Source organism: Giraffa tippelskirchi, chromosome 14 (genome assembly GCF_054371585.1).
Source record: "Giraffa tippelskirchi isolate mGirTip1 chromosome 14, T2T-mGirTip1v1.2.pri, whole genome shotgun sequence".
Classification (NCBI taxonomy): Eukaryota; Metazoa; Chordata; class Mammalia; order Artiodactyla; family Giraffidae; genus Giraffa; species Giraffa tippelskirchi.
The window spans coordinates 51372948-51398317 of NC_137288.1; the positions used below are offsets into that span (position 1 = coordinate 51372948).

Sequence of the window (25370 nt, forward strand, 5' to 3'; positions counted from 1 at the left end):
AAGATGGATACCTACATTCTGATCCTCAGAAACTGCAAATATGTTAGACTACATGGAAAAGGGGAATTAAGGTGGCAGATGGAATTAAAGTTGCTGGTTAGATGATGGTAAGAAAGGAAGATTATGCTGGATTATCCTGGTAAACCCAGTGTAATCACAAGGGTCCTTCAAAGTGGAACAGGGAGGCAGAAGAAGAGAGGCGGAGATGGAAATGGGGTGATTGAAGCAGGGTCACAGAGACCCCAGATGCTGGTTGTGAATATGGAGGAAGGGTGCCCCCAGTCAGGGGGGCAGGCGGCCAGGAGGTCACTGAACCTGACGGCACAGCCCACTGGAGATGTTTTCCCTCCTTTTAACCCTTAGAATCTGCCCAGTAGATCAGTGGCTCTGATAGCAGTTAACTACTAACAATGACCCATGACAAGTTTCCACCAGTTCCTGATTTCCTATAAAATAAGAAAAAGGTACTTGGAAACATGTCTGTTAGAAGATTTGACTGATGAGTCCAGTGTTCACGCCCCAAACTTTGCTGGGAGAATGTCCGGAGTCCGTGATGGTGAGTTATATCTTGGCTCTCCATTGTTGGAAGAAATATTTTCATCTTCCTGGCCAGTTCTAAGGTCTAAGTTTTTGTGTCATGTTTGAATTCCTTTGATATTTCTCTTACAGGGAGGTTGTTTGCAACTTAAGTAAACCCACCTGGATTTATGGCATATATCTTAGTGTTTTCTTTCATTAATGTTCATGTATAACAGCTATGATTCTCAGCAGGGGATCAGGCGTGCCCCTCAGGGGACTCATGGCAATGTCGAGAGATCTTCTTGTTTGTCACACACAGAAGACAGAAGTATTCCTGGCATTCAAGGATGCTGCTAAACTTCCCACAATGCACAGGATGTGCCCCGCCTCCAACAGAATTATTTGGCCCCAAAATATCAATAGTGTTGAGGTTGAGAAATCTTGGCCTTGGGAAAGCACCTCTAAAAACATTTAAGTTTTTTTAAAACTTATGTTTAATTTTAGATGAAATTTATAGCTTTTCATCATGCTTTATATTCTTATTAATTAAATGATGCTTGTCTACTTTTTAATTACCATTAAATAACTTCCCCTATATCCCACTGGGCTTCCCTGGTGGCTCAGACAGTAAAGAATCTGCCTGCCATGCAAGAGACCCAGAATTTATCCCTGGATCAGAAAGATCCCCTGAAGAAGGGAATGGCAACCCACTCCAGTATTCTTGCCTGGAGAATCCCATGGACAAAGGAGCCTGGCGGGCTACAGTCCATGGAGTTGCATAGAGACAGACACTACTGAGCGACTAACATATTCCACGGCTATAGAAAGATTTGTTCAGATCTATGTAAAGACTATGATGACAGTCCCTTTTGGGCAGAAATCTTCAGTAAAACTGATCTGTGCTCCGGGGACAAGAAGCAGCAGGCATCTGGGTGCCATCACAGTGAATGTTCCACATAACAGGCTCCTGGAAGCATAAAGCAAGATCACAGGACACCAACAAAGACTGATTGTTCTGAAGATACAGATTCAAAGTGCATCTCAGTCAGGTCCCAGAAGGCAGAGAGGTCAGTAGGCACTGCCACTCTGTTTCCTGGGAGGCGGAGGATGATGAGAAGCCAGATGACAATATTGCTACCGTCAAGACTGAAGGAAGGCAATTCATGAATGAGGTGTTAATTTCAAATGGAATCTTCACTACTGATGGAGAGCCTTTGCTCTCAGCCAGATCCCACGCTTCTGCCAGTTCAGCCAAATGCAGTGAAGGGAGGAGGTAAGGGAGGAGAGAGGGCAGAGCTGACAGATGGCAATTGGTGAAGAGCTGAGTCGACATAAATTATATCTCAGCAGTGAGCAGGGAAGCGGGAGGGCATGTGCCAGGGCTCGGCTTACCATGGAGCTGGTGCACGCGCCAAAGCACAGCTGGCAGACCACTGGGCATCTCACAGGGCTGGGAAGCAAGTGCAAAGTGGGAGAGACGCCCTTTGTGGGAAAGCCACCTGGATTTCACTTAGTGGGGAGGAATGTATTTGAAACGATACAGTACTTAAAAGTCATGAACATTTGAAATATAGGAAAGCCACAATTATAGACTACAGACAACCAAGGGGAAAAGATTGCTGATAATAGTGTTGTTGTTGTTTAGTTGCTAAGTCATGTCTGACCCTTCTGTGTCCCCATGGACTGTAGCCCACCAGGCTCCTCTGTCCATGGGATTTCCCAGGCAAGAATACGGGAGTGGGTTGCCATTTCCTTCACTAGGGCATCTTTCCGACTCAGTGGTCGAACTTGAGTTTCCTGCATTGGCAGGCGGATTCGTTACCACTAAGCTACCAGGGAAGCCCCACTGATAACTATATATGATTAATATGCAGATACTACTTGTAAGTATCTCTATGACTAAATACTTGGAAACAAGACTCACCCGTTCAAAATCCACCTGTTTAATAGTGTCTGAAATAAATGTAACTTATTTTCTGAGGTTGAGGAGAGTTCATCTAAGTCACTTATGAAATGTCCATATAATCAAATTTTTTATCCTGTAGATTTGACACTTGCTTCTTAGAGATTATATAATTACACAATAACATTAACTTTCCAAAATATCAAGGGAAATAAAAAGTCAACCTGTCAGCCTTAATACATTATAATAATATACAATACAAAGTATACAATACAAAGTATGTTATATAACATAGACATGAATAGACATATGAATGACTGGTAATTATTGCTTAAGGAGTTAAGTAAAATGGAAATATGACTAATATCAGGTGCCTGTGAAGTAAAATTCTTTTAACAAAACCTCTGAGAGAAGTTTTTTTTTTATTTAAAAATCTGTTACTTAGAAAAGTCTGAGTTTTCTTCAGTGTATTGAAGCTTACAAACCAGAACCAGAATATCCAGACCAGCAGGTGGCACTAATAGAGAAACCAATGGTCCCTGAGATTTTTCAAGGGAATTTAAAAATTATAGAAGGGGAAACTTCCAAAGTGAATGTAAAATAGGTTAAAATCGTGCATCTCCATTATACATGTCAAAGCAAAGGAATGGATTTGGGGGAAAGGAATAAAAGGATATCACACGCGCTTCCTCCTTTTCCCTCTCATTTTGAATTACTGTTGACTGGCGGACAACTTCTATAGGCCTTGAAGATTGTCTCTAACCCACAAATACATTGTCTCAAGTTTCCGTGAAAACCCTTATTAGAGATGCTACTGTAATTGTTCAGATTGGACAAGCTGCAGGCAGACCTCACGGGACTGGCAGAACACCGACAGGGTGACTTTCGCAAGGAGCCCTTTGTGGCTCAGAAAGAGTTGGGCTGCCCTCCTGGACGCTCCCGCCATTTGAGGGTTTTGTGTAGGACCAGCACTTGATGAGGGCGGAAAACGGTATTTAATATTTTATGAAGTCATCCTCGGCCGAGGTTTCATGGCAGGTGCGCTCTACTTAGTAGAGCATCAGGAGGAAAATGTAGAGGCAAATACATTAAAAATTATCAGACATTCTCATAGCCGCTCCTGAGGTGTCTCTGAAGGGTGATTACCTTGTGCCCAAGATGGAAATGAAATGGGGAAAAACATTTTCGTATGAAAGTGCAAGAAATGATTTTTCTGTTGGTGGGAGTTGTAAGCTCCAGATGCATTATTTATTTATTTATTTATTGCTACTTCCAGCTTCTTTCTCCCCTTTTTTTTATCCAGATGAGTTCTGCATTATATGAGGAACAATAAGAGACTTTAATAATTCATATCTGAGAGGAGTGAGAAAAGGGCACTTATTATGAGGACACCAAATGGATTGCTTATTCTAACACCTAGGAAATGCTACAGACCACTCTAGTTCCTACTGAAAAGGCCTGTTCCTTTCTGTCTTGGAGATTTCTGATATTGGAGGGTCAGTGATTCTTGGACAAGAACCTCTTCTTTGCTAAATTGTTTGTGCTCCTTTGGAGTTTCAGCTGAAGATGGTGTAATTTTGTCAGCTAGTGGGAGGAGAAAAGGGAGGGGAGGAGAGGAAGGAAGAATCTTGGAGAGTCAGAAGGGTCATTGCCTCGTCATCCTCTCTGCATATTCTGATGTGAACTGGCAGCGGACTCCTGCCCCAGGAAATAGCATCGCAAGGGGCCTTAGCCCAACACTGTTGAACAAACTTAACGTGTGTGCTCCTTTCTCTGGACCACGTTCCGTCATCTGAATCTGAAATGGCAGCTGCGTCAAAACATGTTTCCATTATGTAGACCTAATTCCAGTTTTTAAAATGCTGATTCAAAACCCTATGTAACCAGCAGCAATCAGTTACGTTTGTCAGTTTCTTTGACTACGGCATATGAATCTCTCAACACACCAGGACCGGATTCCATGCCATCACGTGATAGAGAAGCTGTGTTTTCTGAATCACTGATAATAGTAACTACCATTTATTGGACTCACAACATCCAATTCTGTAGCAGACCAGACATGCGGTGGGGACTGGGGAGGGGCAGGTTGGTTTGCTAAAGTTCTGCTGAATTCGGAATAGATTAAAACAAACACGCTTGTTCAAGCAGTGTAAGCAAACATGGAGAAAATATCTTTGGCAATCTGTGGAGAAAAGTTTTGTGATAGATCATTAAAATGCATACCCCTTAATCTGTGAACTCATACAGGGTCCTAGCATAAGGAGTAAGGAATGACCCATGACCACACGTGTGTGTGTGTGTGTTTGTGTATGTTTGTGTTACACAGTACAATTTATGATCCCCAAAGGAAACAACAAATACGATAACAGTGGCAATGGAATTAAATGTTAATGTCTGATTCTGGTTCCACCACTTGGAAAAATCATCAATCCTCTTTAACATCAATATCTTCCTGTACAGAATGAGAATAATTATGATCCCTACTTTATAGGGGTATTGTAAATACAAAATGAGATTAGTGATGTCAGGTACATCACATAGTTCCTGGCATGTACTATGTGCTCAGTAAATGTCACATAGTTTTACTATTACTGCCTTGAAATACCATTCCATTGTATGAGCAATTAAAATGGTATAAAATGGTAAATTTATTTGCCTCAAAATGCATTCATAGTTTATTAAGTAAAAGGTTAACAAGATAACATAACTAGTTCCATTTTTCTAAAGAAGAAAATCTATCAAAAAAAATCTGTGAATATATATACATCATTAACATTGAGCAATGCAGGTTATTTGTGTATTTTTTTCTTCTGTGTATCTGTATCTTCTAATTTTTCTTCAGTGACTATGACCTGCATGAGAAGTTTTCCTTCAGAACTGAACAGTGTCATGACTGACACCAGAGGGCGCTGACGCTTGTGAGTTTCTTTAGCGCTGACTTGAGGGTGGAGCCCATGGTGAGCTGTCCAGGGGCTGAAGAAAGCAAGAGCCTCAGCCCAGAAGAAGGAAAGAAGGGTTGCTTAACCTCCAACAAGCAAACTAAAAACTAATACTTGCACATTAGGAGCTACTGATGCCAGGATCCCTCCCCTGGCAATTTCTATCTCACTCTCTGCAGCAGGTCCAGGCAATTTCAGTGTGTAGCCAGTACAGCAAGGTCCAGAAGCCTGGGGAAACTGGAAGCTACCTGATCCCGGGCGCCAGGCAGGATCGGGAGGAGATTTGCCTGCAGCTCTCATTCCCTCAAAGACGTGGTCCATCTGCCCCTGCTCCACAGCAGCGAGCCTCGTTCCCGCCTCTCCTGGCCCCCTCCTCAGCTCTGGGAAGGACCAGTGCTCCCGGGTCTCCTCCACCAGCCGCAGAACACAGAGCAGGGGTGGCCCCGAGAGGACCACATGGACCGCAGTCAACCCTGCTCCCTGCAGAGGCTCCACATAGTTCTCCCCAAAGCCGAGGCTTCCTCGTTCTTCACTGCAGACCCAAGCTCCCAAAGATGCCTGTGTCATGATGAAGTTCCTGACTCAGCTCCCCCCACACCCTGCTTCTGGCCACAGAGAACAGTGTCTGGAGCTCGGGGTAGCTTGGGGTGGTGGGAAGGCTGCAGTCTGATTCCTCGGGCTGCGTGACTTGGGGCAAGCGGACCCGACAGCTCAGGAAGCAGGCAGGGGAGAGAAGTGGGTTGAGGACAGAGGGGAGCGTCGTCAGTGGCTGTGGCTGTAATCCTCTGCCCACAGAGTGTGGAAGGCTGGCCGGGCTCTGCCCTCTCCAGTCCCAGCCCCCCTCATGCTGCATCCTTCCGGTCCTTGGCATCCTGCTGAGTGTTGGGTTTACCTGGGGGTGAGTGACCGAAGAGGACAGACGTCCTGAGGTGTGCAGTCCCCACTCTCCTGGTGTGTGAACAGAATACCAGCCTCTTCTGGACTTTTCCAGGCAGCCACACGTGGAATACAGGACAGATGTGAGCACATAATTGTTTAATGGAGATCTCGATTCCACACTATTTTCCTATCTCTTTTCTCTCCTCAACATACCCCAACTGATGCTGACTTGAGTAAACTGGGAGAGCAGGACCCAGTGGTAGTTAAAAAATCTGCACTAGTGGTACATATTTTCCCCAGAGTTTCATTGGTTTGGTTTCATCACTGAAGGCAAAGGAGCTTTAGCTGCTGTCCTCTCTGGGATCACTTCCGGCAGGTTTGTGGTAAAGATCTGGTGGACTGTGGCTTGGAGCATGCCGGGGAAAGTAAGCTTTGCGAATTCCCCTCACCCCCCAGTTAGTTACCAATGGTTGCATGGCATACCAGCCAGACCCTAGGTATGTAAAACAACTGGTTACCCTTTCTCACCATGCTGTGCAGTGGCTGTGGGGTGCCTGGGGCTCTTCTGATGACCTCCTGGGTGCAACTAGGACAGTCTTTCTATCTACTTGATCTTTCTTCTTGGGCTTCTTCCAACCCTGATGGTCTCACGGCAACATCCCGAGATAACCTGGCAGATGGTCTCAGGGAGCAGGGGCAGAAGCTAAAAGGCCTCCTGGGACCTCAACTCAGGAACATGAACATCACTTCTGCTGCCTGTGATTGGTCCAGGCCAGCCATGCAGGAAGCCCTCCATCTCTTGATGGAAGAAGTAGCAAAACATTTGGAGCCATATCTGATGTAGCACAGGGTTTCTTGTTCGGGGCACTAATCAACATTTCGAGACAATTAAATCTTTGTCGAGTGGGGTGGGGAGCGGGGGGGAGAGAGGACTCTCCTGAGCATCATAAGATCTTAGCAGCATCCTTGACCTCTGCCCACCAGATGCCAGGAGCATCCTCACACCCCAGCAGTGACAGCAGAACTACCCCCAGACCTCGCCAAGTGTCCCCAAAAAGGAGACCAAATCTCCCCCAGGAGAGCATCACTGATCTGTTGAAGGTGTGGATTTCTTTTTCTAAGATGGATTCTGTTTCTCGGTGTCAGCACCTACTTTGTCAGGACAACACTGACTCAGGTCTGCGTGTATAAGTTAATATCTCCATGGGGACTAACTCACCTGGCCAGAACAACAGGTTCCCCTGCCAAGGTGTGGATGGACTCGGGGCCCCGCTGCTGAGCAACATGAAATGTCCCATCACACGTGAACTCTCGTGAGCATTAGGAAGCGATCAGCTTCTCTCGCCTTCCTCCTTCCTTCCTTCCCTTCTTGTTCTTTTTTGTTGCCCACAGTCACATCCAGTGACTTCTTCGGGCTCTATGGGGCCAGGACAAGCTGGTGAAGCCACTTCAAGCGGCAAGGGACAAGAGTTCAGTCTGTGGATGGACGTGGAAGAAGCATTTTCCAGGTCCCTAGGATGTGAGTTACTTCATTTCTGTTCACACACTTAAAAGATTGACCACCTGTGACATTCCTAAGTCGCACAGTTTGGGGGTCATATTTGTGGAGTGGTATTTTATATGGCAGCTCTTTGTAATTTCAACAATTATTTCTTCCCAAGCAATGATAAATTTTCAGTTTTTTTTCTTCACTGTTCCCTTCTCCCAAATACCAGAGATGTAGTTAATCATTACCAAAGAACAGGCCATCTTAACGTCTCCAAATGCTGGATGCATTTCTGGTTTGCAGATGGCATCTATGCCCATGCTTTAACAACCCAGCTTTCTTTCCAGCTCCGTGGGGCTGTTTGTGATGATGCTAATGTCAGCTGAGAGGTGTTGCTGACACCATTATTTCTTGAAAGAGACTGAAGGACCCAGCATCTTGATGTTCAGAAAGCATCCCATTTTGTCACCTCGGTTCTTTGATGTTGCCAGGCATCATTGAACTGTGAGGAGCTGAGAAAATTCACATTCCACTGAAAATACACTTTGCTCAACAAAGAAGGAACATGATATGGAGGGAGAACGTTCTGTTTACGGAACCTGACCCACAGAGGGGCCAGTGGTCAAAACCTCCAGCGGGACTCCGCCAGGATTATGAGACCCAGAGCAAAGCCCTTTCACAGCTCGCCTTAGAGAGGAAGGGCTCCCCAGATTTCTTTGTCACTGAAAACAAGAAGCCGATTTGGGAAACTGGAGCCAGGTTGCACGAGTTATGTGACAGCGCTAACAACAGCTACGGCGCTGTCTTCACAGCCCTGATGAATTGCTGCCAGATTTTAATTGGAACCTACCCATGAGAAAGACTCTTTTGACATCTATAAATAATCACAACACAGCGGAAATGTAGCAGCTATAGAAATAGTTACAGCAAATAAGGACTTCCTTTGGAAAGCTGCAAAGTCTTTTTTCCTTTTTTCTCGTTCCTCTTCACCCCTCATCAACTCTTCCTGTTGGTTCGTATCCCAGCTTTCCTATCTTGTGTGTGTGTGCGCACGCATGCGCACGCTTAGTCACTCAGTTGTGCCCAACTCTTCATGACCCCATGGACTGTAGCCTGCCAGGCTTCTCTGTCCATGGGATTCTCCAGGCAAGAACACTGGAGTGGGTTGCCATTTCCTTCTCCAGGGAGTCTTTCCAACCCAGGGATCGAATCCCCGTCTCTTGCAACTCCTGCATTGGAAGTCGAATTCTTAATCACTAGTACCACCTGGGAAGCCCTTGTCCCTAGAATGACCCCCTAATCTACATTTGTTAACACTGGCTATGCAGCATTTGTTCACTTCTGTTCTTCAAAACTGGGCTGTGGTATTATGTGCCTTGGTTTTTAAAAGCTTGTGTATGTGATTTAAAATTTCATTTTTATTATCATGGTGATTTAGGTCCTTAAGTTCTGGGGGTGAGAGTGCTATTGAAGTCACCAGACTGGTGTCTGTTAACCTCCCCGGGGTAGTTTACTGTACACACCTGTCAGTCACCCCAGCTGTAAGACTTTAAACACAAAGGTCAGGTCGCATCAGATCTTTGAGATGCATGCGTCCCGTTAGAAGGGTTAAGACTAGTTTCTTAACAGTCACAGACCTCCTCCTATACTTCAAGAACCCAAGGACCCAGCACCAAGAAGAATATGTGGATTGAAAATAATTTAACATTGAAAGATCTCTGGGCAGACTCAGGCTCTCATCTTTAAACAAAGCATGGGCTTCAGTGTTGCATTCTTTGTTTTTCAAATGGTTAAACAGTCTCACCTGTGGCCAGGTGAGCCCATTTCACCAGGTCCAGCATGTTGGGGGGTGGTGCTTGGTATTTTCAGTGACATAAGTCATGATTGTATCGTGTTAGGTAGAAGCGTGATATTCTTCAGTCTTTATTTGGAAGTTAAATATGATTCGAGAGGTGTACCAAATGGCAAGTCAATGACAGATAGACTGGTGTTTTTTCAACTGTGTCAACTCGGTCAAGCTGGATCTTTCTTTTCCAGAATGTTCTGCACTGTATGATTGTGAGTTCAGAATTGGCCAAAAGACCGATTTGCAGGAGGAGGAAGTAAAGTGGCTGCCGTCACCCTGGGATGGTGTGGTGGGGTTACACAGATGCAGAGGTGCTGGGGTCTGAGATTTGGCCTTTGCTCTCCTCCACCCTACGTCCGCTCTTCCAGACTGATGACCCTGGGGGACAGCAGCAGGGCCAGGCTCCCGCCCCAGATACATGGTGGTGTATACACGGGGGTGTTGATACACGAGAGTCTTGCCTCTCTCAAAATACTTTCTCAAGCCAACTGGTCCCAGGTGATGAGGGAAGAGTGCCTGTCTCAGGAAACCGAGGCAACTGCTGGTGATTGGTCATAGTGAAAGTGAAAGTCACTCAGTTGTGTTCGACTCTTTGTATAGACCCCATGGACTATAAGTCCATGGAATTCTCCAGGCCAGAATACTGGAGTGGTTAGCCTTTCCCTTCTCCAGGGGATCTTCTCAATGCAGGGATCGAACCCAGGTCTCCCGCATTGCAGGTGGATCCTTTACCAACTGAGCTATCAGGTGATTAGTCATAATAGCTGGCATTTATTGATCACCGGCTATAGGCCAGACACAGGGCCTTGTATACCTTATGTAATTTATTTCCCTCGAAAAGCTTTTGAAGTAAATACAGTTGTCATCCAGTTTTGCAGGTGGCAAACTTTGGGGGTTTAGTTCAGAGCTGAAAATGTACATTCTTAACAATGGATATTATAGGTATACATACACATATGTATATGTATATCCCCTGGTGGCTCAGACAGTAGAGAATCTGCCTGCAATGTGGGAGACCTGGGTCCAATCCCTTGGTGGGAGGATCCTCTGGAGGAGGAAATGGCAACCCACTCCAGTATTCTAGCCTGGGAAATGCCATGGACAGGGGAGCCTGGTGGGACTGTAGCCTGGCTACACGCCACTTGTCACATATTAAATCTATTTGTTTGCATGTCAGTGTCTGCCACTAGAATATTATAGTCCAAGCTCAAGAAGTGCATCCTTTTCATATTTCTCTGTTAATCACACTGTCTGAAAACGAGATTTATGATAGATATTTGTAGAATAAATGGACAAATAAAAGTGACAGTGATGAGAAATGTGATTGGCCTTGGTAACATAGATCAAGAAAAATTGGCAGTGACCTTTTTGCAGTGGATGTTTGTTCACGTGGTCAGGATGTGAGCCTAGCTACATTAAAGAATTCAGAAAGATTACAGATTACAGAGTGGGCTTATTGATGTTGATGGGCATAGGGGTGATAGAAATGTTTATTTTCTAGCTTGCCTCACATTTTGACCAAAGGGTACCCGGGGAAGGGCACTAATTTTACAGAAAAAGCTTAGAATACCTTGAAACGTGGCATTTATTTTTACTTTAGGGAGCACAGACATCTTCTCAACGGTAGGGGGAGCAAGGTGCAGAAAAATGTAAAATTGTAGCTCACTAAACAAATGAGAAGCTCTCTGAGTCACCTAGGGATAAAAGCATGAGAAAGTGATTTTACACGAAGCAGTCTGAAAATGGGGTGCTGATAAATTTTAAAGACAGACTCTCCTGTTGAAAATGGTTTTGGAATTGCTCACCAGAGCAATTCTAGCACAAAGCAGTTCAGGGAAGATTTCACAAGGATCAATGTAGGTGTTCAACAAGGATAAAGCCAGATAGATGGTTTTTAACCTAAATCAGATGATTCATCCTTCAGCGGTGGTAAAGTTCCCACCGTGTTTATGCCAATTAGACCCAGCCTTGAACCTTTTATTGTGATCTCTGGAAAACCAGAATTGAAGTGAATGTTACTGATGCTATTTAAATGAAGTGCATGAAATAGTGTTATAAGATAAAATTTGTGTTGCTATTGCTGTGTTTTTGTTGTTGTTCAGTCGATAAGCTGCAGCACACCAGGCTCCTCTGTCCTCCTCTATCTTCCAGAGTTTGCTCAAATTCATGTCCATTGAGTCGGTGATGCTATCTAACCATTGCTATGTTTTGCTTAGGATTATATTCCGCCTTGAAATTCGAGAAGTTTATAGACTGGTTCTAGAAAGACTAAATCAGAGAAAAGCAAGTTCATGTCAAATGTGTGATCCCCACCAGTGACTGTTCTTGGTATGACATGCTGAGTTCTTCAAATACTCTCCCTAGCAAATCTTCCCTTAAAAATGCTCCCAACTGGCATGCATTAGAACAAACATGAACTCTTTCAAAATTTATTGTGACAATCTCTGAATTTTCTAATTAGAATCTAGGGGGAAAAAAAATCCTGTCTATTCACACTGAGCAAGTTAGTTGCATAATGAATTATTCCTATTTTATTTTAATTTAATTATGCAAATTTGGTCTGCAATCAGTTCCAGGGCCTGTAAAATTGACATTTGTTCGCTTTGTTTTACTTTCAGGGCTTCTTTCTAGTTTCATTAAGCCCACTTGGCAAGGCCCAGAGCTTCTAAAGCATTTAGGTTTTCACTGAGGTTCATAATAGTGACTACAGGATGCGTAAGGAGAATACCCACTACTTGATAGGAAAATAAAACTACAGTATCTGAAGTGGCCATAGAATCTTACATATCTACTTTGCTACTTATAAATATGAGCACCATTTCTCCTAAGCCTGGGCTGCGACAGTATTCTGTGACATAGAAATGAAGTCTTGCTATTTGGTGATTTTCTTAAGGTTGCCATCTATATCATAAGAACTATTATCTGCTTGAAGCAAGGGTTTTCTGGCTATGCTGTTTTTGTCCATAGATCTCAAGGTAGAGCAAACGTGATCTCAAGTAAGTTGCAAACATGACCTTGTCCATGTTGCAGCGGGACCACAGGGACACACGTGAACACATCTGAGATCTCTCTTCCTCTGTCACTTCTTCCACTCAAAGACCCAGAAATCTTCCCACTTGATAATTCTATCATCTATCCTAATTTTCATTTCAGCAGCCTGATTCCCAAATCTATAATTCCAGGCCAAGACCCAGACATCAGTCTCAGGCACTCACATCAGCTTCAAGACATAATGGTACAAATACCCCAGATTTTAAGGGGTCCTCGGACTCATTTTTGTCAACCATCCCCCCTTCCTCTGCCTTGAAGATGGATTGCACAGAACTCTTATAAATCAAGACATACGATGGGTTATTTATTCTGAGACCTGGTTTAATACCTTATCACTGTCTTTCTTCCATGAATTAAGTATGCTGAATGATTCTGGGCAAGAGAGAAAGCATTTAAGGTTAGACCTGATTGTTGTTAATGTTGTTGTTCCTAACATGAGTAAATGAAATCAGAGATGAATGAAACACAACTGCAACACTTCTGGGACCTCATCATTTTCAGGGGATAGAAAATGCTTTGCATTCAACCACCAGCTCAAAGACTTAGAATCCATAAGAGCCTGTTAGAGCTGGAACTTGCAGTTTCCTTCCAAATGACTGTGGGAGCATGGCTAAATAATTATACATCTCAACCATTGTGTAAAACCAGTTTAATTAACATTTTTCAGGCATGTCACATTTATACAATCACCAAATAATTTTCTAAAATTAGGCTGCATTAGAAATTGCCACCCATCAACTTGGATTATTTTTACTCATGGCCCTAATCATGCCTGAAAGAAGTTTTTTCTTTTCATATCATTTTATTTACTTAATTTTTTACTATTATTTGGTAATTCCATTGAAGATGATTCATCCTCACAGGCTAGCCAGAGTCTCTGTTCACTTTATTTGTAAGTGTTATGTTTAATTGCGATTGACTTAATCAAAGCTGGCATTAAAAAAAAGCAGTTATAGCATTATTAAATTTCTTTTTTCATTTGCTTTATAATAAAAGAAATCTTGGAAAGCATCCACCCCTAAATCTTGACTTAGAATATATGATAAAAATAAAGTTTTTAGGGTCCAACGTTCATGGCATTAAGAAAGGCAGATGTTGCAAACATGCATTTTAATTGTGTTTTGGCAGCACGTGTTTTAAGAAGATATCATTCAGTTTACTCTCTGAGAAGACATTTTTTAAAATGGGCACAAATAATTACTGTATTATTAGTAAAGTACTCAGATTATTCTTTGGGTTCCTTTTAAGGCTATTACAATTATTATCATATAAGTTATTATTATTATGACTTTCATTATAAATGCATTCTTTTTTCCCCTAAGATAGTAATCCCAAGCAAAACTAATAAATCAGGAAATGTTCCTAGACATAAAGCTGAAATGAAGTTAGGAATACAAATGGAAGGAACTGTACAATAAAATGTGCAAGCAGTGAAATAATATTTTGTGCTCCAAACACATCGAGATGTGTGGTTATATAAGCAGAAGGATTAGCATTTAGGTCACCAAATTAGTCTTTTGAATTTTCTTGCTCTATCCAGAATTCTATTTTCTTCCCGACATCATTTGCCAGCCCATAGTAACTATAGCATTTTAGCTCCCAGTATTTTCAAATTTTAAATCTCTTACCAATAAATGTATCTCTATGAAAGATTTCTTTAGTGGCTCTGATGATGACTCTGCAGTTGATAATATCTGTTGAACTTGATCTGTAATGCAAAATTCTCACTTTGATGGATTAGAGAGAGAATTAACACATTTTAAACTTTTGTTTTGACCATTTACCCACTAAAAAGATTTCAAAGAAATAAAAATGTGAGAAATTCAAATAAAATAATACTGTTTTTTTTTATGTTATTAGAATATTTGTATTGAAGAAGCAGATTTTCCCCCTATCTTTTAGTTTGCAGTTTTATATGTAAATGAAGTATTAGGCTGCATTTATACAGTTCCAAACCATTATTCTGGCTGAATCTGGTTTCAGTGACTATCTTCAAATGGCTGGCTACTTAGAAATTTAAAAGCTTAGCCTTTTGGTGCCAATTCATAAAGAATATTCAGACTTATCTTGTTCTTACTTGCATCAGAACAGCTAGGTAATCTTTTGCTTTGCTATGAACATGGGTGTGAAAAAATAGGAATGGGATGCTTTCTTAACAAAGATAAATTATTTTTGCTTTGATATAGATGATGTTGCAAATTAATGTAGAAATACATTCAGTTGTCACATCTAGATTCTGGAAAGTGCCCTGCAGCCTTGATAAAATAGCCCTGAGTTCATGTTCCCAGTCCTGTTCCCAGTCCTCCGGGCACGGTGATCAACATGACATTATCCACCTTGCTGGAAACACACACTCAGCACTGTGGATTCCCCATCCGTCTTATCCCCCTCTGCCACACCAAGAGAAGTGATATCCAGGACTGGAACATTTAAATTACTGATAAATGGTTATTGTAAAGCATTATATGATTCAGCAAAAATAATTTTTGCTCATAGAGCTTGGTTTAGTCGCTAAGTCGCTAAGACTCTTTGCAACCCCATGAACTGTAGCCCACCAGGCTCCTCTGTCCATGGGATTCTCCAGGCAAGAATACTGCAGTGGGTTTCCTTCTCCATAAAGAGAGCTTAGGGCCAGTGAAAATATGATTAGTTCCATGTAGCGATTCTTCGAAGGGGAGAAGCCCTGCTGGTCAAGGTCAGTTATAAAGAGGGCATAATTAAATGTCTGTGTGTGTGTGTGTTTGTGTGTGTGTGTTTGTGTGTGTGTGTGCTTAGTCAGTCGTGTCCAACTCTTTGTGACCCCATGGACCATCAGGCTTGTTTGTCCATAGGGATTCTCCAGACAAGAATACTGGAGTGGGTTGCCATTCCCTTCTCCAGGGGATCTTCCCGAGCCAGGGATTGAACCCGGGTCTCCCGCATTGCAGGCAGATTGTTTACCATCTGAGTCACCAGGGAAGCCCAATTAAATGTCTAATAAATACCAAATGGTATAAAATATACTTTTTGAGTACTTTAATGCCCAAATCACTTTAATCTTGATCCCCAAAATGCTTCTACTACTTATAGAAGGAAATATCTATCTGTCGACCTACCCCATAGATAGATAGATAGTTTTGTTGTTGTTTTTCATTGTTTGGAAACAGGTCTCTCTCTGCAATTTGGGGGATTCTCTGAAAGAGACACATTATGTTGTGATGTTAGGTTATGACAGTCTAGCTTGTTCAGTTGCATTTTTGCCTCCACACAGTTGCTCAGGCTGCTTCTGCTGTTTAATACACCTATTGCACCTTCTTGCGCCAGCTGACACTTTCTTCATTTCATGAGATTCAGCTGCAGGGTCCCTGTCATAGCGCTCATATTTCTTTCATTGTACTGAAATGACTGGTCATGTGCCTGTATCAACAACACAATCGCAAACCCTGTGGTCTGGAACTGTGTTTGCTTCATAAGCTCCAGCCTTCCCACCTTGCACCGTGCCTACCTGCCTCCTATGTGTTTGTGTTAGTCGATTAGTCATGTCTGACTCTTTGCAACTATGGACTATAGCCCACCAGGCTCCTCTGTCCATGGGATTTTCCAGGCAAGAATACTGGAATGGGTTGCCATTCCCTTCTCCAGGGGAACTTCCCAGCCCAGGGATGGAACCTGGGTCTCCTGCATTGCAGGCATATTCTTTACCATCTGAGCACCATAGAAGCCCTGAAAATCTGAACTGATCTGAAAACGAATTTGGTTACCCAGAGGGCAGCGGCTTCAGCTAAAGTTGTTTTTTTCTACAGGTGAAATTGTTTTCTCTTAAGTTGTAAGCTATGTAAAATGGAGTCAGGCAATTACCACATAAAGCAATGGCCAAAGTCCTACATTGAGACAAAGTAGTTTTTTGACCTGTCTGACTTTGATGGACTTAACAGACCAGTTACAACAATTGTGTACTTTCTCCCTTTGAAAGCATGGATATAGTTTAAAGGTACTTGAGTTTCTCATCAGAAAACAGTTCTTTGTAAATATGAAGATGTTTCTCTCCTTCCATTATTAAACATTATTAGATGTTTAGCAGTCCCTATTAATTTCAATAATACATAGTTAGTTTGAATTTCTTAAATATTGGAAAATATTCAGCCATGCATTTGCTGAAATAGTATTTTCTAAGAACTAAAAGTTACCATAATGTTTCATTTTAAAACACTTGTCTTATAAAGAAAGCTGAGGGCTGAAGAATTGTTGCTTTTGAACTGTGGTGTTGGAGAAGACTCTTGAGAGTCCCTTGGACTACAAGGAGATCCACCCAGTCCATCCTAAAGGAAATCAGTCCTGAATATTCATTGGAAGGACTGATGCTGAAGCTGAAACTCCAATACTTTGGCCACCTGATAGGAAGAACTGACTCATTGGAAAAGACCCTGATGCTGGGAAAGATTGAAGGTGGGAGGCGAAGGGGATGACAGAAGGTGAGATGGCTGGATGGTATCACTGATTCAATGAACATGAGTTTGAGTAAACTCCAGGAGTTGGTGATGGACAGGGAAGCCTGGCATGCTGCAGTCCATGGGATCCCTAAGAGTCGGATACCCCTGAGCAACTGAACTGAACTGAAAAGTTACTATAAGGTTTCATTTTAAAACACTTGTCTACATACAAATAATCTGTAAATAAGTGTAACTAAGTGCTTGTTTGTGAAACAGAAAAGCTTTCCCAGCTTAACTTTATCTTTTCTTTCTTTTTGCAGGATGTCAGCTCTTTCACACCTGGATCTGCCCACTTTTTTCCTCTCTTGTGGTTGACAATCAACTGTCTGACCCTTAGTGGCCTTGGCCACAGTGTAGGATCAGAAGCTCAGGTAAAGTGGCACAGGTGCTGAGATGGGCATGGGCCGTATGATGCTCTAGGTGGATGTGCTTAAGCTTTTTCAGTCTTTTGCCAGTAACATTATGAGCATGGGGAAAAAAAAAGAACTGTTAACTCTGGTTTAGTCAGACATCCTGTTTGCCATATAGGGCCATATTCCAGGCTGGCACTGTTGCTGGGGTGAGGGTTTTCAGAAGCTCATTTAAACTTGAATGAATATATCTGAGATGCTAGAAACCTGAAAGAAGCTCAGGGATGCAACCTAAATTCCCAGGGTTGAGCCGTTTATAGCTCCTGCTGTGATTCATGCTCAGAGGGACCCACCACCAGCCCAGGGCTTTTCTGCCACCGCAGAAAATTAGCACACCGGAAGAGGTTGCTCCCCAGGTCTTCGGAGGTGTCAGGCAGCTGTTTGACTAAAATTATTAGTACAAATGGACTCCCCAGTTTGTGGTGACTTAACTGAAAGTGTTAGTTGCTCAGTTGTGTCCGACTCTTTAAGACCCTTGGACTATAGCTTTCCAGGCTCCTCTGTCCATGGAATTCTCCAGGCAAGAATACTGGAGTGGGTTGCCATTCCCTTCTCCAGGGGATCTTCCCTACCTGGGGATGGAACCTGGGTCTCTTGCATTGCAGGCAGATTCTTTACCAGGGAAGCTGGTGACTTAAATCACACAGAATTTTCATATCTGTTAAATGGAAGTCATTCTTTTTGAAGAGAGGATCTAAAAAGATGATTTCCGTAAGAGAAACGAAGGGAGAAAAGCCTTAGAATGCTTTTCAGAGTTTGTCATTCACAAATTTAAATATTCACCCATGATTTTGTGTCCTAAATCAATCAATCAGACAATCGCCTGAGTCTACAGAAAACAAATTCCACGAAGATCAATCCTATTCCTTATGTGACTATAAAATATATTTGTATATATTTATATTTTTATATCTTGGCAAAAATACTATTGTGATTAAAATGCAAATTCATACTTTGTTTCTAATTTAATGTAATTGACAGGAGATTTTAAGTTCTCTAAAAAAATTGTTTCAAAATTCCATCGTTAAAAACTACATAAAATGACTCAAGAAAAACTAGTATATGAAGACCTGTTGTTGACATGGTTCTGAAAATCCACAAGCACCGGCTCCTCACTTTCTCCCATGCTGGCTCCCCTCATAGAAAGGGGCTGGGACCATGGGGGTGGGAGGGGTAGGAAGGGGCTAGCTTGGCCTCTTTGATGTCACCAGCCCACCATAAACGGCAATGGAATAATGGTGGCCAAAAGCAGCCAAGTAAGCTGGTTTGCATAGTCATTGCTTGTCATAAAATACTATGATGCTGGACTGTGAGGAATACACATCCAGTGCTCATTCATCCCATGGTCTATTGGGGGTCATTGCAGGGGCCTCCGTTCTCACTTTTTAAATTCTCTTTTTTCTAACATGTCTAAACTATACAGATTTTTTTCCCCCAATATAGTAAGTTTATGGTTGTCCCTAACAACTGAGCAGTAAACTTAGCCTACTAATTACTTTTTCCTATTTTGCCTTTAATAACAGTAGTTAACATTTACCAAAGGTTTATTTGTGCCAGGAGTTGTTCTAAATCCTTCAAGGATATTAGGTTATATAGTTTAATTAAAGAGTTAATTCCAAGAGTATTTCCACTGGACAGATGTGGACCCCAGGTCCTATGTTCCAAACTGAACCCCAAGTCAGGCTTCCAGCCCTCATGCCATGTTGCCTTACTCTCTAGATTTCAAACCTAACATTATTCTGTTAATAAACAGGAAGGTCTTATGAAACCATTCTGTTTAGCAGTTGATTCTATTTTAAATAAAGCTCTAAAAACTTTTTATAACACTCTCTACCCTCCAAGCTGGTTGTAAGCCCTCTTCACAGGTGTGAATTCGTTTAATCCAGTCCTGTGAGGGGCACACAGTTGTTATTCCCATTGTCTGAAGAAGGAAATGGAGACCCAGAGTTGCTGACTAGTCTGATAGAAATTCAGGAAATGGGGCAATGCATATGCCAATTATTGCAATTCTTTTAACATTCTAGTCCTGCCACTGCTGTTTGCCTTCGAACAAATGGCTCTATCTTTTTAATTCTTAGTGACCTCATGTATAATAAAGAAGGGGGGCTGATTCTGTCATCTCTAAGATCTCCTCAACAAACACTGCAAAGTTGACTTTAAAACAGCTTTGTCTGTGCAAGTCTGAAGACTTAAGTGCAAACTCCAGAGTTTAACTGGCTGTGCATTCTAATTCTTCCCGGATATCCCCAACAGTGGTTTCTGGAAAGGAATCAAGCAGGATGCTAAAAATGTAGACGATATTTTGATGGTCTCTAGAAATGCCAGCTTCAGCCCAGCATCTGCCAACATGTACAGATAATCCTCAACACTGTGTAAATCCTGGCTCCACTGTGCACCAGCTGTGTAACCTGGGCGAGTACTCCATCATGCCTTGTGTCTTTCTCTGTAAAGTGGGTATTATAATAATGCTGTCTCCATAGAGCTGAGTGAGGGCTGAGTGGGGAGTCATTGAGATCAATGTCTAGAGTGTGCAGAAGAGAACTTGGTCCATAGAAAGTAGTAAGTAAACATTTAACATTATTATTGCAGAAGATCTCTGCTCCTATGAACAGGAAGGATTGTGTACCACTATGATCATAACTACAGAGGATTCCTTCTGAGGTCTAATGACAGCCTAGCTCCTCCCAAGATTTGGAAAATTGGGCTCATCCTTTATCTCCAGGTTAAAAAAAAAATCCATTTATATTGCTCAGTAGTTAAGAGAGATGTGACTTGATACCAAGCTAAATTAGTTTGCTGAAGTTACTCAATTTCAGAGGGCCTGTATCCAGAGCAATGTAAGCTAGTTTTTATTTAATCTGATTAATATCATGAGGCAATCAGCGTGGTTAAGCCCAGGCAATTGGTGGGACTGAATTTTCTGAAGTTTGTAAGATATGAATGTTCTGCCCACCCCTGTTTAGTTAAACTAAGCAGCTGTGGGTTTATTATTTGCTAAACGTCTGATAGTATATTTTCTGAGGACTAGGAACAGCATTTTAGAGCACTAGAATGTTTTTCCTTTTAGACAACTCATCAGATTCTCTCAGGATATGAATTACCCAGTGTGCAAGATAATGGAGAAGAAAAATGAGGACATTTTTAAATATTTTGGTTAAGGGCTATAAAATAATTGAGACTTGAAATTTACCACCACCTGAAGGTAAGGTTTTGTTTGTCACTCTTATTAGTGGAAACTCACTTTTGCTCTATGGAAGAGTTAAACAAATTAATCCACAGCTTTAAAGTGTTATGAGCATAATGCAGATTCAATCTGGGAGTAAATTAGGTCCTTTAAAAATTGATCACAGAATGTGACAGTAAATGGAGTTGAAGAAGTATTATGTTCACTTGGCAAAGTTGTCTATGCAAATATGATAGGATTGTATCCGGGACAGAACAAACACCCTGAATTTAAGTAAAGCTTTTAGAGCTGAAGGCAATCATAGAGATTATATCATCCACCACAGGCCCAGAGGGATTAAGCGATTTGCCTAAGGTTAGACAGATAGTAAGTGTATCTTCCAGATTTGAGCCCAGGCTCTCTAGAGCTTAGTGGGAGGGAGGCCCACTCTCCTCCAGCATGCATTCAGACACTGTTATCATGATAACAGTCTCAATAACTACTGTCTTTGAGTACTGCTCTGAACCAAGCATTCGATCAGGCTCTGTCCACATAACCTCCTCGTCCCACCCCTCATAGCTCTATGTGGAATGTCTGGTGGTTTTCAGTCGCTCAGTCGTGTCCGACTCTGCGACCCCATGGACTACAGCCCACCAGGCTCCTCTGTCCATGGGATTCTCCAGGCAAGAATACTGGAGTGGCTTGCCATTTCCTTTTCCAGGGGATCTTCCCAACTCAGGGTTCCAACCCTCATCTCCTGTGTCTCTGCATTGCTGGCAGATTCTTTACCCACTGAACCATTGGGGAAGCCCTTGGTGTGTCTAGTTATCCCCCTTTTATAGATGAGATCACAGAGACCCAACACTTGTGACTTGTGCATGGCTACACAGCCAGCAAATGCCCAAAGCTGGGGTCCAGCTTCACCCCTGAATCTGCATTCTGTCCCTGGGACCCACTGTTTCACCCCTGGGGGTCAAAAGGACTGCATCTTTGACAAGATTTTCCTTGAAAATCAGTATTTTAAATTCCTGCAATGCTAGCCTCAGCTGCCCATAACTACAGAACCTGTTTCTGAGAAGCTGAAAAAAAAGTTACACCGTTCCCCAGAGGCTCAGCTCACACTCCACAGGGGAGGACATCAGACTGGTACACTAATTACTGTGTTTGTCTACTGGTCTTGAAAACTAATTGACTTTTAATAATATCAAGCATAAACAACCTACCGTATTATTAAAACATGACCTGCTAGCCTATGTAGGCCACGGATTCAAGATCTTGAATTTAAAAGCAAAAATCAAATAGTCAACTGCCAGAGGATGGCTGGAGAACATGAAGCCTGGGTGCTCTGTAGATTAATCCTAAAGATAAACTAGAAGCATTGTTGAAAATTACTGTTTATTTAATATTTCATTTGAAAGAGACGCTCCCAAACGTTCAATTCTACTCTGTATTTAAAAGTTAAAAATATGCTTGAAATGATTGAGGATGGTGCTGTATCACAGTAGTAGTGTCATAGCAAAATACCTTAGGTTTACCAGCCGAACTGCCCCATACTTTACATGTATTAATTCCAAGGCAAAATGAGGCAATCTTATGTTTAACTGTTTGTTCGGAAACTTGTTTTATTAAAAAAAGATTTTTTTCATGGTAATGCTATTTTCAGTACAGGTGTGATAATACTCCATAAAGTACTGTGTACTTGATATAGTGAATTGAGGAATGTAACAGTCCCACTCGATGCTGGCCTCTAGTCTCCATGAGATACCCTAGTAGCAAAATGTAAATACCCTTTTCAAAAATAAAGAGGTCTTTGGGTGGTGGGATGAGCAGACAGGGGTGGGGCAGGGAACTGTGTGATCTCTTCAGACAAACTCATGCTTTTGGCTTTGATTTCATTGAGTAAAATCAGTTCTCAGAGGACTGAGACAAACCCTTCTATGCTGCCCAAAAGCACAGAAGGAAGAAAGCTTGTCATTCACGAGCAGCTAGGGACAAAACCAGCGCAGAGTACAGGTCAGGGGAACTAGGGATCCAAAAAAAAAAGTTGGCGTAAAGTGCACAGTTACTGTCAAAAATATATTATTTTGATGCTAAGAAAATTGAGAATTTTATCTAAGGAACTAGATTGCTGACCTTTTAATACATTTGGTTTTCAGAGAACATACAATCACCATCGGACCTATAAGACTAATTTGCCTTAAAAAAAAAAGTTGCTTGAAATTATCTACAGGAATCTCGTGAACTCAATTCAAGGCTAACATTCTGCAGCTCTTTGGGTAGTGGGCGATTTCCGCGGATAAACCCCCTGCTTCCTGTGGGCATTTCTCCTATCTTCTCTCTCTCTTTTCCTAAATGCCAGCACTCTCCAGTTCTCTGTCCTCGACCCCTGAGGCGTGAGACCGGGAAATCATGTAGAGTTTCTCCTTGTTTGTAAACTGCCTCTGCACCGGCTGGGAGGGCTCGGCCTCGGGGGCCTCCTGGCCGGGATCCTCCGGGGGTCTCTGCTCCGGCCCCGGGGCGGTGGCGGCCTCCCCGTCTGGGTTTCCACCCGCCCCCAGGTCCCCCATCGACTCCAGGGAGGTGCCAGTCTCCCGCAGAGGTGTGTAGCCCTTATTGCTGCAGGACGGGTCATCCGACTGGGAGCTCGGCGAGTCCGGCCGGGCGGGGGGCTCCGGGGAGGCCGCGAGCTCCTGGAGGCTGGAGTCCAGGTCCGCGCTGCGCGAGGCGGGCGGGGGCTCGGAGGACTGGGCGGCCCGGTAGTCCGGGAGCCCGCTGGTGCTGCGGCGCCGCAGGGCCGCGTGCCTGCCGGTCCTAGGTAGGCGGCCGCCCTGCCCCCTGGCGGTGCGCGCGGCCGCCGGCTCCTCCGGCTCGCGGGGCGCCCAGCGCGCGCCGCCCCGGGCACCGCCCCGGAGGTCGGCGAGGCTCAGGTCGAGCGGTATCTCCCAGGCGCCGCGCTCCCCGGGCGGCCGCTGCCAGCCGCGGCTCGCGGCCCCCGCCTCCCCGTCGCGGTCCCCCGGCAAGGGCAGCAGCGCGAAAGCGCTCAGCGACGAGCCCACGAGGGAGCTGGCGGTGCTCGGGCGCCCCCAGGTTTCGGCGGGGCTGCCGGGCGCCGGGCTGCTGCCGCTGCTAGCGGCCCGGCGACGGCCGGCCACGCCCGGGCGCTCGCGGTAGATACTGTACACGGCCTCCGCCAGGCTCGCGGGCTCCCGCGGGCGGCGCGGGGACGAGGCTAGGTCGGGCGGGGACGCGGCGCCTGGGGTCCCCCCGCCATCCCCGCCCCGCGTCGCGGGGTGGGGCCAGGCGCCGCGGGCCAGCATCGCTGCCGCCCCGAAGGCGTCCCCGGCGGCGCCGCCGCGGGCCCCGGGCTTCAGCTCCAGGCCCCGCGACTGCACATAGCCCAGGAAGCCGTTGAGCGGCGCGGCCCCGGGGGGCGCCGAGGAGGGGCCGGAGGACGAGGCGGTGGCCGCCAGGTCTTTGGCGCGGAGGCTGTGCACGTCGATGACTGTGGAGTAGAGGTCCCTCAGGTTGATGATCTTGGTCTCCTTGTCCCTGTTCTCGTGGAGCACCGCGTTGGCACAGATGAAGAGGAAGATGCCGATGCCCATGATGAGGGGCCCGAAGACTTTGAGCTTGTCGGAGTGCAGGTAGCCCGAGAAGACGCGGAAGAAGAAGCCCACCGACGTGGAGGATGACGGAGTGGGTGCGGGGGACCGCGCTGGGGGCATGCTCCTGGGCGCGCCCACCGAACTGGCGGTAACACCCTCTGGAGGCCCCGACTGGGTCCTGGACCGGTTTCTGCTGCCCCCGCTGCTGCTGTTGGTCACGGAGGGGACGCGGTGGCCGCTGCCCCCGGGAGGCGGCGGCGGCTGCTTAGCCCCCTCCCGGTGGGCCCCGTTGGCCTTGGGCCAGTAGCCCACCACCGCCAGGGCGATGCCCACCAGCAGCACCACGATCCCGCAGAGGGCGATGAGCCCGGAGACAGAGCACAGCTTCAGCTTGCCCTTCACTACCACCACGTCGTTCTTGCGCCTCTTCTTGGCTTTCCGCTTGCGCTTGGGGACCTGGCTCGGGGGCCGGAGGGGGTCCTGCTTCCGGGCGGAGATCCTCAGGAGGCCGCCGGTGGCGATCATAGCGAGCGGTGGAGAGTGGGGCTAACCCGGGGCCGGAGGCCTGGGCGGGGGGCGGGGGGGGGGCACCAGCTGCCCACTAGCCGCTCCTCCACCTCCTGCTGCAAAGCAGAGGAAGACAGTCAGAGGGTGTAGGCTTGGCTGCGGCAACATCCCACGCGCTCTGCCATAGTCCGGCTCCGGGATCCCACCACGTGTGCGCTCCCCCACCCCACCCCATGCCACATCCCGGGGCCATGACCGGCTAACAGGAGTGCCCTACGTGGAGACCAGGGGGTGCAGGCAGTGGATTAGGGACGAGAAGCGCCGTTGCCGTTGCCGTAACTGATTAGAGACGGTACAACACTTGGAGAGGACGTCGTCTTTTCTCCCCCATCCCCCAAACACTGTAGGTACTATTCCAGCAGTGCTCAATTCAAAAGCTCCAGGCTGACAGCCAACGGAGTTCAGACCATGAGTGAAAACTAACGTGGGGACTCAACGCTTGTGGGCACGGGCTCTCCTGGTCTCCCAAGGGGGGGCGCCCCAGACTTCCAAGTCTCTTAACTGAGAGGAGGGTCTGTCTGTCTGTGGGGCCT

General features: G+C 44.9%; 1 protein-coding gene across 1 annotated transcript; it reads right to left on the reverse strand.

The window, feature by feature from the left end:
- Positions 1-23013: 23013 nt before the first annotated feature.
- TMEM200C (transmembrane protein 200C) lies at positions 23014-24795 on the reverse strand. The gene has a single exon (XM_081561585.1). It carries the CDS (start codon positions 24793-24795, stop codon positions 23014-23016), a length of 1782 nt encoding a protein of 593 aa, XP_081417711.1.
- Positions 24796-25370: the final 575 nt, after the last annotated feature.

What these genes read in the sequence shown, in the direction of transcription:
- TMEM200C (XM_081561585.1), bottom strand. Translation starts at nt 24,795, where the DNA reads ATGATCGCCACCGGCGGCCTCCTGAGGATCTCCGCCCGGAAGCAGGAC.